The 17,521-nt window shown below is 35.3% G+C and overlaps 3 protein-coding genes across 3 annotated transcripts in view; 1 reads left to right on the top strand and 2 right to left on the bottom strand.

Annotated features, from left to right (window-relative positions):
* Positions 1-3,849, bottom strand: part of LOC126704133 (UDP-glycosyltransferase 83A1-like) — an 82,030-nt gene extending 78,181 nt beyond the window's left edge. The window contains exons 1-3 of the mRNA XM_050403162.1: positions 3,818-3,849; positions 2,755-2,795; positions 1,611-2,533 (exon numbers count right to left, since the gene is read on the bottom strand). Coding sequence (XP_050259119.1) covers positions 1,647-2,533; positions 2,755-2,795; positions 3,818-3,849 — 960 coding nt within the window. The 3' untranslated portion in view covers positions 1,611-1,646. The remainder of the gene's footprint in view (positions 1-1,610; positions 2,534-2,754; positions 2,796-3,817) is intronic.
* A 154-nt stretch (positions 3,850-4,003) lies between these two features.
* On the top strand, positions 4,004-4,879 carry LOC126704132 (uncharacterized). Its single transcript, XM_050403161.1, has one exon. It carries the CDS (start codon positions 4,004-4,006, stop codon positions 4,877-4,879), a length of 876 nt encoding a protein of 291 aa, XP_050259118.1.
* A 3,993-nt stretch (positions 4,880-8,872) lies between these two features.
* On the bottom strand, positions 8,873-10,621 carry LOC126704131 (UDP-glycosyltransferase 83A1-like). Its single transcript, XM_050403160.1, has 2 exons — positions 10,129-10,621; positions 8,873-9,738 (listed from the first exon to the last, which is right to left on the bottom strand). Exons 1-2 carry the CDS (start codon positions 10,619-10,621, stop codon positions 8,873-8,875), a joined length of 1,359 nt encoding a protein of 452 aa, XP_050259117.1.
* Between the last annotated feature and the right edge of the window lie 6,900 nt (positions 10,622-17,521).

Genomic DNA, 17,521 nt, shown 5'->3' with positions numbered 1-17,521 from the left:
ATTTTTCATAATTACACGTGATTAGTCTAAATCATGCAAATGCATTCAGCCATTGAAATTTGATTTCACAATATCTTTCAATCCAATGGTTCAATTGGAGCTCATGGCATATCATTTTGATCGTTAAGCTTCAAGATTTATTTTGTGAGAAGTAATTAGAAATCCAAAGTCTAAAATTATAATTCAACCGTTAGATTTGAAACTACCTTCTTACCCTTATATGAGGTTAAATGCAAGTAGTGAAATAGGGTTAAGGCTTCATTTGGGAGTTCATAAGGGAATGAAATGGAATGATCATAAGGGAATGGAAAGGAATTGAATGGAATGGAATGTATTTAAGTAAGAGAAAGAAATGGAAAAGAATGGAATGGAGTGGAAATAAGCAACCTTGATTGGATGTTTTAAAATAAAGAAATGGAAATGAATGAAAATAAATGGAATGTAAGTAATCTTGTTTGGAAGTAACATGGAAGGAATGGAATTGATTCATTTTATGACAATATTACTATTAGACCCCTATTTTAAAATAAAGGATTGAATATATAGGGGTATTTTGGGAGTTTTAGTAAAAAAATCATTAAATCTAATTCTATTCCCTCCCATTCCTCTCAATTTCGAGGGGAATGACAATTTGAGGTTTTAGGGGAATAAAGAGGAATGAGTGTTCCCTTCTACCCATTCCATTCCCTCCCACTTAAACTCCCAAACAAGGAAATGGACTCTCCATTCCCTCCATTAAAACTCCCAAATAGGAGAATGAAAGAATATTCTAAAATTATTCTTTTCATTCATTTCCATTCTATTCCATTTCCTCCCCCCAAATGAGGCCTAAGGGTGTGCATGGGTTGAGTTAGGTTGGGCTGGAGGGGTTTTTCAACCCAACTTGACCTTGTCGGGTTGAGAATTTTCTAACCTAACTCACATGGGTCAAGTTGAAGGGTTATGCATATATATTTTATTCCTTATCAAAGTTGGGATTTCATTAATTATTTAAACATTATTTTCAATAAATTATTACAATCCATTTAATATGCTTAAATTATATTCTAAATTCCAAAAATAATTCTCAAAATACCAAAATCAATCAAACAGTAAGGGTCATATTTTTATGTATTGGCATATCCGAGATCAAAACGTAGTTTTTATGTAATTCATTCTAAGTTTAAGCTTGTCACATTTTATCTACAACTAGGATAAATCGAAAACACAATACTGCTCAAGAAATGTTGAAATTGCAATTCTGGCTACTTGTCAATCTATTGAGAATAAATGAATCTCAATACATGTCTCAACACCTCTCGATCCATAGAGACTTGGGAAAACTAAACAAAAATTTTCTGTTTTAGCCTGCAATGACTTGGCCTTTCTAGAGATTCATGCACTAGGGTTCCATAGCATATAAAAGATATTTTATCATCTTCATCATAGATATAGAAAGACACACGCATAACAAGGAGTTGTTGCAACGTTTGTGCACTTCGGGTTTTGTACCAAGATGATACCGGTATAAGGAACATTCGCACACGCACACTATTTCTTTCAATCTAAAGCTTCATTTTTAAGGAACACGATTCAAAATAATATCTTAATAAGGACGTGCTTGGACACACTTAGAAACAATATAACAGTAACACTTTATAACATCCTTAATGCTTTAATTGTTCAATAAAGCTTTCGAAATTCTTAAAAGAGGATCCACCTTCAATTACACTCGTTTTGGCCATTTTCTTTAGCTTCAGTGCATTTGTTTTTATACCATCATCAGAGAGCAGTGTTTCTATTTTTGTTTTGATTTCATGCCTCGTGATGAGCCCATTTTCATCTGGGGTCAACCCTAAACCAATCATCCAAACATCACATATGTAACACCTATTATGTAATTGGTCTATAAAGAAAGGCCAACATAGAAATCGGACTCCCATGCTTATACCCTCCAAGGTTGAATTCCATCCACAATGGCTTAGAAAACATGCAATAGAAGGATGGTCTAACACCTTCTCTTGAGGTGCCCATTCAACAATCATTCCACGATCATTTAGTCTTGTTCTAAACACAAGCAAGAATTCAGCAAGTGCTCCATCTGTTATGTCTGATCCAACAACCCACAAAAATGGCTTGCCTATGAGTTCAAGACCAAGTGCTAGTTCATCAAACTGTTGCTGCCTGAAGATTGCTAAGCTACCAAAAGCAACATAAATGACTGAACCCACAGGTTGTTTATCAAGCCAACATAGACAAGTTGAATTCTGAGGCCAAAAGCTTCCAACATAATTGCTTAATTGATTGCCCAAAAGTAATGGGCCAACAGGTTTGATCCCAGGAATTAAATCGCAGGCCAGTGAGTCAAGTTCATGAAATGAGTTACTGAGAAGCCAGTTGCATTGTTTCACATAATGGGTCACTCTTGAAGAATAATATTCAAAAATAATTTTTTGCATCTTTGAGTCTCCTGAAAAGCTCCAAGGCAGCTCAGTGCTACTCCATGCTGGGATTTCCTTTGACAACCAGATCAAGTTGCCTTTTATTAGAGTTCCTACAAGGTGGTTCAACTTTTTTTTTTTATCAAAATTAAACAAGTATATGTCACTAATTATGTGGATGGTACATTCTTATCCTTTTTCACATTTCTTATACCAAATATTAAATACTGAACACGCTTGATTATGAGTTGCTCAATTAGGTATCAACATGTAAAGCAAAATCTTTTTTAGTAACGTAAACAAGTTAGATTTGTTAATAGAAACCAGATATTGCCTTCAATATCTATGATTCCGTACTCAATAAACTTTGGGATACTGATAAGGGTATTTTTGGAATAAAAAATTAATTCTTAAACAATAAGAGCCCATTAGTAAAAAGTAAAGCCGACGGTGCCAATCCCCAAAGGAGCCATCAGTCTCATGGAAGGTCCGTCTGGAACCTTGAGCCCTACACCAGCAGAAGCTGATGGCTGAGCAGATGGACCCCTGTTAAGTTGACAGATACACTTTTGTACTAAGCGAACGGATCACATCAACAGAAGGATGGGCATACCGACGGATCTAACGTGGCCTTGCGTAGTCTCCACGCACGTTCTCATATGGAAATATCTTGCACACCACGCACAAAGAACCTACTCCACGACTTTTGCCTTCCCAGTATGGAAGGTATCCCCAAGATCTCAGTGTCATTAACTCCACCTCCTCCCTATAAGGAAAAACTCTATCTTCTCAGGATCTAGGTCTCCTACGCATCACTATAAAAACCACAGGTCTCCTCCTTTCCAAGGTACGCAAAAAATTCCTAGCTCTCTCACTATAGAGTTCTTGGAGATTTCTCATTCACTGACTTAACCTTCGGAGGGTCTTTGGCCGGCACCCTACAGGTACTCTCTATTAGGTTCTTGGTTTCTTGTTCTTTAGGTACCCATTAGAGCGCTCGAGGACAATCAACTCATTGATGATTTTTGTGCATCATCAGTTGGCACCGTCTGTAGGGATGAGTGATTGGCCATATCACCGCTTCTAAGAAAAAGAACTGCATGGTCCAGACGCAATCAATGGCTACCATCAACCAGGAGACAAGGAACCCCTCCAATGCCTTGGAAAGACAAGTGCAAACCCTAGCAGCAACAATTGAACGGCTCACCCAGTGCAACTAGGAGTTGGAGTTGCAGCTAAACCAGAGGAATGAGTGACGGCCCGAAGATCAGTGCGATGGATGGGACAACAAGGAATAGAACGGCAGCCACCTCCCGATGGAAGACTGACAGAAGAGGGAGGATTAGGAAGAAAGCAACGTCCTCAGCAGGTGAGACAGGCAGGAAGACACCAACCACCTGTTGGAACTAGAAATTAGCACAATGCACATGGCTCAAGACATGCAGATGATGAAGGACAAAATGGACATGATGATGAACACCATGAGGGGACAAGTATCCACCAACCTAAACAAGCTAGTTCAGTAGACAGACTCACCTTTCATAGCGCAGGTAACTTCTTTCCCCCTTCCAACCAAGTTCCGGATGTCGCAAGTGGAAGCATACAATGGGTCACAGGACCCACTCGACCATTTGGAGTCATTCAAGACCCTTATGCACCTACAAAGGATTCCAGATAAGATTATGTGCAGGGCATTCCCCACTACGCTCAAGGGACCAGCAAGAGTATGGTTCAGCAAACTAACCCCCAACACCGTCTCTACCTTCAAGGAGTTGAGCGGACACTTTGTCACCCACTTTATCAGGGGGAAGAGGTACAAGAGGTCCTCAGAAAACCTGTTGAACATTAAGCAATGGGAAGACGAAAGCCTGAGGTCATACGTGACTCGTTTCAACAAGGAGGCCCTTTTGATTGACAAGACTGACGACAAAGTTTTGGTCATCGCATTCACCAATGGACTCCAATTAGGAAAGTTCCTCTTCTCCATCTACAAGAACAACCCGAAGACAATGGCCAACATGCTATATAAGGCTACGAAGTATAAGAATGCTGAGGACGCCATGATTTTCCGAGGGGGCAAACCAAAGAAAAGGGAAAGACAAGACTATCCCCGTCCCGACAGAAGAAGAAAGTCTGCCCAAATGAGTGACCGAAAGGACGATAGGAGATCAAGACCTCCTCCCGGAAGGACTATCAACTTCACCCCACTAAATACCCCACTTGACCAAGTCCTCATGCAGATAAAAGACGATGCGGCATTGACTTGGCCAGACAAGCTAAAAGGCAATCCAAATAAAAGGCCTAGAAACAAGTATTACCGTTTCCACCGAGATCATGGGCACGACACTTCCAAATGTTATGACCTAAAGCAGCATATAGAAGTCCTCATCAAGCAAGGAAAATTACTGCAATTTATCAGAGGCAAAGAGAACCCGCCAAGGGACCCCGAACCCAACTGACAAGTCGAAGAACAGCCGAGGGCCCCACTTAGAGAGATAAGGGTGATCATAGGAGGAAATACAATGCCTAGCTCCTCTAAGTAGGCGAGATTATAGTTCTAAAATGGCTGGCTCCTTTAAAATTATAGTTCTAACCGTTATATGTGAAACTACCATTTTACCCTTATATGAATTAAATGCAAGTTGTAAAATAGGGTTAAGTGTGTGCATGGGTTAGGTTGGGTTGGGTTGGAAGGGCTTTAAACCCAACCCGACCTTGTTGGGTTGAGAAATTCCCAACCTAACACACATGGGTCGGGTTGATGCGTTTTGCATATATATTTTATTCCTTGTAAAAGTTGGGATTTCATTAATTATTTAAACACTATTTTCAATAAATTATTACAATTTATGTAATATGCTTAATTATATTCCAAATTCCCAAGCTCATCAAAACTAATTCTCAAAATACCAAAATCAATCAAACACTATAAGGGTCATATTTTTATTTATACGCATATCTGAGATCAAAACGCACTTTTTATGTAATTCAATCTAAGTTCAAGTTCGTCACATTTTATCTACAAGTGGGAAAAATCGAAGACACAATACTACTCAAGAAATGCTGAAATTACAGTTCTCGATACTTGTTGATCTACTAAGAATAAATGAATCTCACTATATGTCTCAACACCTCTTGATCCATCAAGCCTCAAGAAAACTGGAAAAAAAAAATTATGTTTTAACCCACAATGACTTGGCCTTTCTAGAGATTCATGCACTAGGGTTCCATAGTATATAAAAGATATTTTATCGTCGTCATGATAATATAGAAAGACACGCATAACAAGAGTTGCTACAACATTTGTGCACCTAGGGTTTTGTACCAAGATGATACCGGCTTATCAAGGTGTGATTTGAAGAACATTACAAAGCTACAACAATCAAATAGGTTGATGTGATGTTAGTCAAAAATAGGAGATTTTTGTGAAGGAGAAGTCTTCTCCAAGAAGTAGTCCAATTGAGGATTAGAGCTAATTAGTTTTCATATAGATCAGTAGGTTCTATTGTAGGTAGGTACTCTAAGATTGGGTAAGATTCCTTGTACTTGTAAATTCTATTCATGTTAGTGGATTCTTCAATAGTGATGACCTAAAATTCACTAGGTGGGGTTTTGTCTGCTATAGTTTTCCCTATCGTGATCAAATCGCCCTATCAAACTTATTTTCCATTACATTTAATTTAGTTTGGTGATTTGATTGTGCTTTAATTAGTTTTGCATGTAATTTGGACTAATTAATCAACTTAGCCCATTGGTTAATTAACTGGGGATCAATCTATAATCTAACACAAACTAATAAAATAAAATAAGGGAAATAAAATAAACTTATATACATGAATAGTTGGGTTGGGTTGGGTTAGGTGGGTTGAAAAGACTATCAACCCAAACTTGAGCTAACCTAATGCTCAAAATAAAATTCCAACCCAACTCTCAACCTATGAAAACCAACCGAGGCATCAGGTTGGTGGATTTCATGTGCACCCCTAAATAGGGTTACTACACAAGCACATAAAGTCCACTCAGAGATGATTAGAGATGGCCATGGGTAGGGTATGGATCGAGTATACCCATCCCCGACCCGAAAAGTTTACCCATGGATACCCGATCATCAATATCCGTTAATATCCATACCCGAATCTTACCCAAATATATTATCCATGGATATCCATACCCTACCCGAAACCCAAAACCCATTTAATTTTTTTTTTTAAATTCAAAACATTAACATAAAAACTAACCAATCTTAAAAAAGAAAAAACTAATCAATAAAAAAAATTTATTGATTAGTTTGTATCTTTTTTTTTTTGAGATAGAGATAGAAATTTTATTAGATAAAAAATAAAATAAAGAAGCAACATTTTCCTCTCCATCTTCAGTTGTTTGTCAAGCAAATGGCAACTCCAACTATAGAGTAGGTTTTTTTCAAATTGTTCCGCGAGACTCACGCTCTGTTTAGCTTTAGCTTAGTTCACTTCCAATAAACAAACACGAAAAAAAAACAATTCAAAATAAAATAAATAGTCTCACACGGTTTCTTCATCCTGATCCTAAGAAAACCATAAAAGAGAGAGAGAGAGAGAGAGAGAGAGAGAGAGAGAGTGTGTGAAAATCTTAAATCTCAAGAGTGTGTGTGTGAGAGAAGAATCTGGGTAGCCCTAGAAATCCGGGGAGGGCATGGCGTCATCGAAGGTAGTTGTAACGACGAATCCGGATCTGCCACGGCAATCTTCTCTCTACTATGCTTGCTGATCTCCAACAACAACAGCAGCAAAATCAGTCTATGAACATGGACGATCTCTTGAAGAATCTCTACTCCACCTCGTCTGACCAATTTGCTGAAGGAACCACCTCAGCTGGCAGAGGAGGAGGAGGAGGAGGAGGAGACAAGACTGTCGATGAGGTTTGGAAAGAGATCGTCGTCGGCACCACCACGATCAACGCCGACAATCACAGCAAGGTGGAGGAGATTAGTAGCAACAATGGTAATAACAAGGCGGAGGAGATGACTTTGGAGGATTTCTTGACTAAGGCTGGGGGGTGAGAGAGTGTGAGGACTGAGGAGAGGCAGAGAGAGTGTGAGACTGAGTGACAGTGAGAGAGGATTAGGGTTTTTTTTTTACGGGTCGAGTTTGGATAATATCCATACCCTACCCGAACAATTCGGGTAATATCCATACCCTACCCGGTTAAGCTCTACCCATTAAGAACCGGGTATTACCCGAAACATTTGGATCGGGTAGGGTTGGATATCCATTACCCAATGGGTATGGCCATCCCTAGAGATGATCTTGGAAAACAGATTTTGTAACTTAAGGACCTAGTTACTTACAAAACCTTTGCACATCTAGACTATCTATTATGACCTCTACAAACGCCTAAAAGTTCGCTATTAGTGACAAGAAGCAATGTTGTCACTAAAATTCACTTTTTAATGACGACAAATGTCGTCACCAATATAAAAATCACATATATTATATTTATCTTGGCCACATATCAATGATGACACGGAAGATCATCACTAGCAAAAACAAGGTCTGTCACGAATATAAATCTTATTTTAGCAACGCAAATCTCATCGTCAAAAAATTTATGGTTGTCGCGGAAAAGTTTTTTGCACCATTCATGAAGTTGTCACACCATCTTATTAAAGACCTATCAACTACGAACATTTTTTTTGTTTTTTGGCATTTATTGAAGACTATAAGTTGTCGTGGCTATTGTGTACTTATTTTTTGAATAGTTAGATCAATTAGAAATTAATAGAATAATAAAATAATAAATTTATTTATTTTTAGTCATTTTTAGTTATGTTATAGAGGGTCCGCCTACATAATGTGTACTTATTAGTAGCAACTTTTTGGTTGTTCGTTGATAATTTGGTCGCTAAAGACCTAAATTCTTATAGCAACTCATCATCGGCACAAATGAGAACATCTGGAACTTCAAGGAACCTTCTTGAAGATTTGCTACAGTGAACTCACTAGAAAAATCACTGGAAAAGTTTTTGTGGTTTCAAATGTTTGAGGCTTTAGATGCATAGGAACACACAAATGGTTTTTCTTGTTTTAGCTCTAGCATAAAGATGATTTCTCTATTTAGCTCTGGTATATCTGCCTCTAAAAGTTGTGCAACAAGTGGTTTATATATATGCACAAAGTAGGGATAAAACTCAAAACATAGCAAAAACCTTTTTTTTTAACTGAATTTAGATTGCAAATAAAATATAAAAAAATTGCTTGTGCTTAGTTGGAGCAACCCTATGTCAACTTTCAAACAAATCTAATATTTGTATTTATTTTGAAGCTTTAGATGTTTATTATCCAATAACTACTCATCTTTGAGGAGATCAAAACATTATTAACTGTCTTTTAAACAACTTTTGGCCCTAATTGATACAGCCTTATTTTGACATGTTTCGACACTAAGATTTGCCCAACACACCTTGAGACGTTTTAATGCTTGATCTGTTCAATAAAGTACTCCAAGTTTTTTGTAGAAGATCCCCCTTTCCCAACACTCTCTCTGGCCATGTTCTTCAGCTTCAGTGAATTTGCTCTTATGTCATCATCAGAAAACAACTCGTCAATCTTCCTCTTAATTTCATGGCTTGTAATGATCCCATTGTCATCTTTTTTTAATGGTAAGCCAACCTTCCAACCATCACATATGCAGCTCTGGACATAATGTTGATCTCCAAACTGAGGCCAGCATAGGAAAGGAACTGCATTGCTTAAGCTCTCCAAGGTTGAGTTCCAACCGCAATGTGTCAAGAAACAGGCAACAGAAGGATGAGCCAACACCTTTTCTTGAGGTGCCCACTGAACAATTTTTCCATTAGCAAAACCATCTGGGTATTTGGGGTTGAACCCTTTGGTGAGGTCTGACTTTATCACCCACAGAAATGGCCGACCTGCAAGTTCAAGTCCAAGTGCTATTTGATCAAACTGGTGCTGGCTAATGGATACAAGTGACGTGCTGCCAAAGGCTACATAAATGACTGATCCAGCTGGTTGTTCATTGAGCCAGCTCAAGCAAGTTAAATCCTCTCTCCAAAGGTTTCCAACAGGATGCTCATTTGCCAGCAATGGACCAATAGGTAACATGTTTGGGAGTAAATCACTGGCTGCAGGGTGGAGGTCATGAAACCAGTGGCACAGTAGCCAGTTGGATACCTTCATCTTTTGCTGGATGGCAAGGGCATAAGAAAACATGGTCTTTTGCATCTCTAGGTTCTCTGGCCAGTTCCAGAAGAACTCAGAAGTGCTCAGAGCTGGTACGTTTGGTGACAATTGTATTTTCCCATCCTTTCTCGGAGTTCCTGCAGGTTCATTCTCCCTAGTGAAATTTCGAAAATCATATATTTTTCTTTGTTTTTTTTGTTTTTCATAATTCAATAGTTAGGGGAGGGGAGATTTGAAACCTGAACATCTCCAAGAGGCAAGAGGTGCCAGTTGAGCTATATGGCTCTTGACTTAGAAAATCATATTTATAAGTGGTGATCTTGTCACAAAGCACATACATTATAAACAATAATTGGCAGTCTTTCCATAGCTTCACAGGCCTCAAGGCACTGCGATCCTGTTATGCTATAGACATTTTACTCATAATGGAAAACAAAATATGAAGAACTAGATATAATGATCCAATAGCAGAAGTAAAAATGAAAAGAAACAAAATTAACACACAACAATCACTGTCACAGACTAACCATTTTTGTCAATGATGCCTGCCTCAAGAAGTTTCGGAATGTTAAGTGCCGAGGCCAAGAGTCCTGGTTCGGATGTCCAAAACACTGCCCGCTTGAGCCTCATCTTCTCAGCAATCTCCAGAGCCCACATAAAAGCTGCATCAGTAATAACACAAGTGATCTGATCATCATCACCACCCAATTGGTTAGCCTTCTTAATCAAGTCCTCAAGACGACCAGGCAAGACTTGAGAAATACTCGAACTGAGCTTCCTTTCATCTTTCCGATCATCCTCAGATTCCAAACCATCAGGGAGTGAGACTAGCCTCATCAGGTGCTGCTTCTCTCCCAGCTCTGGCAATGCATTCTTCATTCGTACATGTGTAGACTCTGTTATCACAAATGTCACCTTTACCTCATGATCAACTAGAAGGTGTGACAACTTCATGAATGGTGCAACATGCCCTTGTGATGGGTATGATATCAGTAACACATGAGCATTGGTTGCTCCCATGCTTTTAGAATTGGAGTTTATTTGGGTCTTTGTTTTATGGTGCGGTTCAGTCTCTCCGTACAATTGTGTTTGTTCGAATTTTGTAGGAAGATTAATATAGAATTCTAGCAGTGAATATTGAGTTTAAATTCCAATGTCCATTATCTAACTTGCAGTTTTAGTGGAATGATCGACAAATGATATGGTTCATTATGAGAATATTATAATTTCTCCACAATGAGATCAAAATTATAATTTCTCCACGATTAATTATTAAATATGGTTAAGAATTTATTTTTCATATAACAATTTAATATAAATAATGAACATTTTATTTCTATATATTATTAATCATTTATTGTTTTTATCAAATTAAGAGTAATAATGTATAATAAAGTAAATTTATTACTATTAATCTTCTTTTTTTATCAAATTAAGCGTAATAATTAATAATAAAGCAAATTTATTACTATTAATCAGTTAGATTAACTAGTAAAATCTCTTATGGTTAAATAAGAGATCTGGAGTTTAATCTCCGTCTACACCAAAATAAAGACTAATCATCAGAAGTAAACGTCATAGGTTGAAACTCTCTCTACAAAATCAAAACAAAAAATTGGAGGACACAAAAAAAAAAAAATCATTTATTATTTTTATAAAATATGAGTAATAATTGATATATTTATTACTATTAAATGATGTTCATCAATTATAATAAAAATAAAAAATATATTTATTAATTTTCGAATGCAATATTATTATTCAGAGAAAAAAACAAAAAACAAAAAATTGGAGTACACCAAAAAAAAAAATCATTTATTGTTTTTATAAAAATATGAGTAATAATTGATATATTTATTACTATTAAATGATGCTCATCAATTATAATACAAATAAAAAAAAAAAAGATATTTATTAATTTTTAAATTTAATAATATTATTCAGAGCGTGAATGTTCTCTTTTTTTAATGAAGAAGCATTTGATTCCTCTTGTTCTCGTATCCCGACTGTGTCCTGTATTTTTTTAAAAAATTTTAAAAATGACACAACTGGGACACATATGTAGAAATGTCAAGTGTTAGACACGGGTACAACACCTCAAATAAAGTGTCTGTGTTTCCTAGCTTGTAACTTAATTGGCACATCTCCATGCACAAAGTGCTAAGGCGAAAGGGTTTGAATTGTGAGATTAGCAGCACATTGTAACTATCTAAAAAGAAAAAATCAGAGTACACCAAAAAAAAAATCATTTATTGTTTTTATAAAATATGAGTAATAATTGATAATAAAGCATATTTATTACTATTAAATGATGTTCATCAACTATAATACAAATCAAAAATAAAGATATTTATTAATTTTCAAATGCAATATTATTGATTATTCAAAGCATGAATGTTCTCTTTGTTTTGTGAAGAGGTATTTGATTCCTCTTATTCTCGTATCCCGATTGTGTCTTGCATTTTTTTTTTTTTAAATGACACAGTTGGGACATGCATGCAAAAGTTTTCAAGAAGTGTCAATTCCGACATGGGTAGAGCACCTCAAATAAAGTGTATGTGCTTCCTAGCTTGTAACTTAATTGGCACATCTTCATGCACAAAGTGCTAGGGTGAAAGGGTTTAAATTGTGAGATTAGCAACAAATTGTAACTATCTAAAAAAAAAATTTTGGAGTACACCAAAAAAAATCATTTATTGTTTTTATAAAATATGAGTAATAATTGATAATAAAGCATATTTATTACTATTAAATGATGTTCATCAATTATAATACAAATAAAAAATAAATTTATTTATTTATTTTCAAATGCAATGTTATTATTTAGAGTGTGAATGTTCTCTTTGTTTTGTGAAGAGGTATTCAATTCCTCTTGTTCTCATATCCCAAATATGTCCTGCATTTTTTTAAATTGTTAAAAAAATGGCACAGCTGAGACACATATGTAGAAGTGTCTAACATGGGTACGACACCTCAAATAAAGTGTTTGTATTTCTTAGTTTGTAACTTAATTGGCACCTCTCCATGCACAAAGTGCCAAGGCAAAAGGGTTTGAATTGCGAAATTAACAGCATAGTGTAACTATCCAAAATAAATAAATTTGGAGTACACCAAAAAGAAATCATTTACTTTTTTTATAAAATATAAGTAATAATTGATAATAAAGCATATTTATTACTATTAAATGATGTTTATCAATTATAATACAAATAAAAAATAAAGATATTTATTAATTTTCAAAAATGCAATATTATTATTCAGAGCGTGAATGTTCTCTTTGTTTTGTGAAGAGGTATTTGATTCTTCTTGTTCTCGTATCCCAACTATCCTGCATTTTTTTAATTTTTTAAAAATGACATAGCTAGAATACGCATGTAGAAGTGTCTAAGAAGCGTCAAGTGTCCAACATAGGTACGGCACCTCAAATAAAGTATCTGTGATTCCTAACTTGTACCTTAATTGGCACCTCTCCATGCACAAAGTGCTAGGGTGAAAAGGTTTGAACTGCAAGATTAGTTACATATTGTAACTATCTAAAAAAATCATTTATTGTTTTTATAAAATATGAGTAATAATTGATATAAAGCATATTTATTACTATTAAATGATGTTCATCAATTATAATACAAATAAAAAATAAAGAAATGCAATATTGTTATTCAAAGCGTGAATGTTCTCTTTGTTTTGTGAAAAGGTATTCGATTCCTCTTGTTTTTGTATCCCAACTGTGTCCTACATTTTTTTTTTAATTTTTAAAAAATGACACAGCTAGCAGTGTCCAAGAAATGTCAAGTGTTGACATGGGTACAGCATCTTAAATCAAGTGTCTGTACTTCCTAGTTTATAACTTAATTGGCACCTCTCCATGCACAAAGTGCTAGCACTTTGAACTGCGAAATTTACAACATGTTGTATCTATCTAAAAAATTTATAGTTAGCAACACGTCTTATCCGTGCAATCCCAATGGTTATTCCCAATGGTCATGCAAAATCATCATCCGAAACATACTCCTTCCATTACGCATTGCCATTATTTTAGGTATATTATTTTTTACAAACATCTTGTAGGTATATTATTGTTAAGTCTTCCAATCGAAGCCTAATGGTTGTTAAAATAAAAACCATTCATAGTTGTCATTCATATGTTATGAACAGCAACCTCTAATAGTAGAGATTTCATGGTTATAAAAAATGGTGTATTATAACTATCTGCCCGAAACTATGGATCATTTAATATGCATGTTAAACTATTAATTTTTGCAATCAATATCTTAATTTGAGATTTTTTTTTTTTTTTTAAGTAAACAGTAATACTTATTAGAACACACACGAAAATAGTAGTACTAATGTTTTACACTGAGTTTATAATACATTACATAATCAGAGTATAACTACAAAAGGGCCTTTATAGTTGTAGACTAGGATTATAAACAGCAAACACTAGATACACAAAACCATTGTGGGATAAACATCCATATTTTTTTTTAGTAAACAGTAATACTTATTAGAACACACATAAAAATAGTAATACTAATGTTTTAAGTTGCAATGTTTACCGTACCATCCAAAATCATTGTCAAAATCAAAATATTAGTTGGGAATTGGGATAGATATTTATTTACAAATAATAGGAACTAGGGGTGGCAAAATTTAACACGACCTATGAACACGACGCAACTCAATACAAAATTAGTAGATTATGGGTTGAGGTTTAATGGGTTTGTGTCATATTTGGATTGACATGACTGACCCGTTTAATAAACAAGTAGCATTAGTGTCTAATTCATGGAACCTATCTTACCCGTCTAACCCATTTAATTAAATGATATTTTACCAATATACCCTTTAGACCCTAGGTATATAAACTTTTTTTTTTATATATACAAGATAAAAATTTTACTCTAACCTAATTTAAGTGTATATATGTATAAATCTCCCTCCTAGAGACTTGAACCCCAGCCCTTGCCCCCCACACCCCACAAGCAATTATACTTGTGAAGTGACCATCGCAATAAGGGTGTGCGGTGGTTAGGTATATAAATTTGTTATATTAGTTGTTGTGATTTATTTTCCTTAACATATTGTGATTGATTATTTGTGATATTGAGATATATTTTAATTTTAAATGATTATTTGTGATGCATTTACTTATTAGTTCCGAATTTTATATTAAAAAAAAAAAATTTAGTTTTTCATTATTTAGATCTGTAGGGGCCGGTCAGTCACTAAAGTTATTAAAGTCAAGTTAATTGGGCCTGTGGCCCATCCGAGGAGGCAAATCTGCCTGAGGAGGCCCATATCAGATTGAAGGGTTAACCAAACGAAGGGAAGAGGGAATATCATGAAAGGTGAGTTCAGTATTCGTCTGAGGACAAAACCCTTCTCGGCAATACGAGTCCGTGGACGATCAGGACTTCGTCTGGTTACAAACATACCTCGGAGCTACGTCACCACTCAAGGTGGGATAAGGGGCCAAAGGTGGGAGAGAGAGAGAGAAGGCCAACAAATATCTATGGTAACAGCTGCCTCCGCATTAATTACCTCTCAACCAACTCTCTAGCCGCATTAATGTGGAAGTGATGCCTGAACAGTGATGAAACAGTCTTACAGCTACTAGAAAGAGGTTCCAGAAGGTGTTAGATGGGACAGAAAGAGATCCCCTGAACCCAACCTACACGTGTGTGGTGAAGATGGAATAAAGGGGGCGGTATATAACATGAAAGGAGGGCATGCAGAAGGGGGATCGGAACAGAGAGAGAAAAACAAAGAGAAGACTCAGAAAGAAACTTGGAAAGAAAAGAATTGTATTTGTTTCAAAGAAAAACCGATGTTGTATCAGCTCTGATCCATCAATAAACGTGAGGTTGAATCTTTTTATTTTACGGAGGTTAATCTAGTTCTTGAACACCCACGCTCTACAAATTATATTGTTTGGGCCTTTTAACGTACGAACCCAAGACTGGTTTTGGGATCGTTACAAATTGAGTCCTTACAAGATCAATTTGGTTAATACTAAATTTTTTTTTTTTTTTTTGCTTTGATAAAATCTAATAAATGGGTTGATACGACTAACCTGTTTAATAAACAGGTTGTACCAAGGTTGAAAAATCTTGACCCATTTAATAAATGTGTCTAGCTAGTGTTGACCCATATAGTCAAATACTCATTAGTCGACACGGCACCAACCCGACACGCGACCACGAGTTGCCACCCTTAATTAGGAACTAATAAATTTTTTGCAATGAATTTTTTTATAATGGGGTGAAAATTAAAATTTTATTTCAAATTAATGTGTTGATTGCAAGAATTTATAGTTTGTGTTAAATGCAATCTCATAATTTAGGGAGACATTTACGATTGTAAATTAACCCATGTCATTTTGGGGTGGGTTGGGATTATGTTTGTTTATTTAGTAAAAGACAAAGTTTGGCTACAACCAATAATAAGAAAACGAATTGCACATAACTTACTTAATATGGTTGTATACAATCACTTAAGTATTGTTACACATGTGACATATGTCATTTTTCTATTGTTGGTTGTAGCCTTATTTGTAGTCAAACTTTGTTGTTTACTTTATTCTCAAAAAAAAAAAAAAAAAAAAAAAAAAAGAGAGGTAGCATTACTTTTGAAAACTAGGTGTTAAATGTATACTTTTTTCCTATACTCCTTACGTTTTTAGCAATTTTCAATTAATTTTGAGAGACCTGATTTTGCTACCATTTTCTTCCCCAAAAATTGATAGTATAAGAACCATAATTGTCAAAACATAGATCATATCATGAATCTTTTTTTCTTTTCTTTTTCTATATTGTGTATTCTAATAATTTTTTCTTCATATTTTTTTTTTTTTTAGCCTTCTTGCTTCTTAGACTTATAACAATAATAACAAAAATAAATTTGCAAATATAAAAGTGAAATGTCAAGTATGTAGTCCAAATTTTGTAGAAGAAAGAGAATAGAAGGGAAAAACTCATGGACATTTTATTTTATTGGACTCAATTAAGTATTCCAATAATTTTGTGTTAAAAAAATCTAACAACTTGTTTAAATCAAATATAATCTCAAATTTTGACCAAAAAACTCATTTTAAACTCACATATCTATGTATCGTACAATTCACCAATACGATATGATTCATCAATATGCACCTATGTATCGTACAACTTATGAACACTTATAATATGCCCTTACAATACAAAACTTTTTGTACGCATATGATATATATCGTAAAATACTAATCACATGTTGTATGATGCTGACAACTATGGCAATAACCCCAAACAACCCATCTTTGATTAGCTTCCCTAATCATTAAAACCAGACCTGCTATAGTACTGTTGAGTTTTCCTGAACCTCCATACCCTACACTTTGCTCTATTAGAAACCCAAAATTCCTCAAGTTTCACCTACCTCTGCCGCCATAAAACCCTAACCCTAAATATCCTTGAATTTTACAAGCTGCTCCACAGAAAAATCATGCAACTTGATTCCTGTATCCAGTCCCTCAAAGGCTCAAACCCCCGTAAAATTCAATCTTTGCTAGCCTAATTTTGAATCAAAAGCCCTCTAATTTCTTTTCCCATCCTTTATCCTTCAAAGCAGAAATCCTCCCTTAAGCTTTTCCTTAATTCATCGAAGACAAACATCCCTGTCCTGCTGTCCTACGTCAATTTGGACATTGATGCACTTGAGAAAAACATGATTTTCCCTTAAGAAACAATACCAAAAGGCAAAACATCCATGTTATGGAAATAAAAACAGAGCATTTGGTCACTGTGGCTTCAACTCTACTGTAGCTCAGAAAAGTTGGCCAGCTCTAAGATCACTGTGGTCCTCCATGAGAACTATGTAATTGGTTTCTGACTGTTCAAATACTTTTTTTTTCTTTTTTTATAATTCAATAGATGGGGGGATTTG

Source organism: Quercus robur, chromosome 10, assembly GCF_932294415.1.
Source record: "Quercus robur chromosome 10, dhQueRobu3.1, whole genome shotgun sequence".
In the NCBI taxonomy this organism is placed as follows: Eukaryota; Viridiplantae; Streptophyta; class Magnoliopsida; order Fagales; family Fagaceae; genus Quercus; species Quercus robur.
The sequence above is the reverse complement of the archived record's forward strand: the minus strand, read 5'-3'. Positions and strand labels throughout refer to the sequence as shown.

Excerpts from the sequence above, each read along its gene's own strand:
- LOC126704132 (XM_050403161.1), top strand. The coding sequence starts at position 4,004 with ATGTCGCAAGTGGAAGCATACAATGGGTCACAGGACCCACTCGACCAT.
- LOC126704131 (XM_050403160.1), bottom strand. The coding sequence starts at position 10,621 with ATGGGAGCAACCAATGCTCATGTGTTACTGATATCATACCCATCACAA. Across the intron at positions 9,739-10,128 it reads AGGCATCATTGACAAAAATG|GAACTCCGAGAAAGGATGGG; the intron begins GTTAGTCTGTGA and ends ATGAACCTGCAG.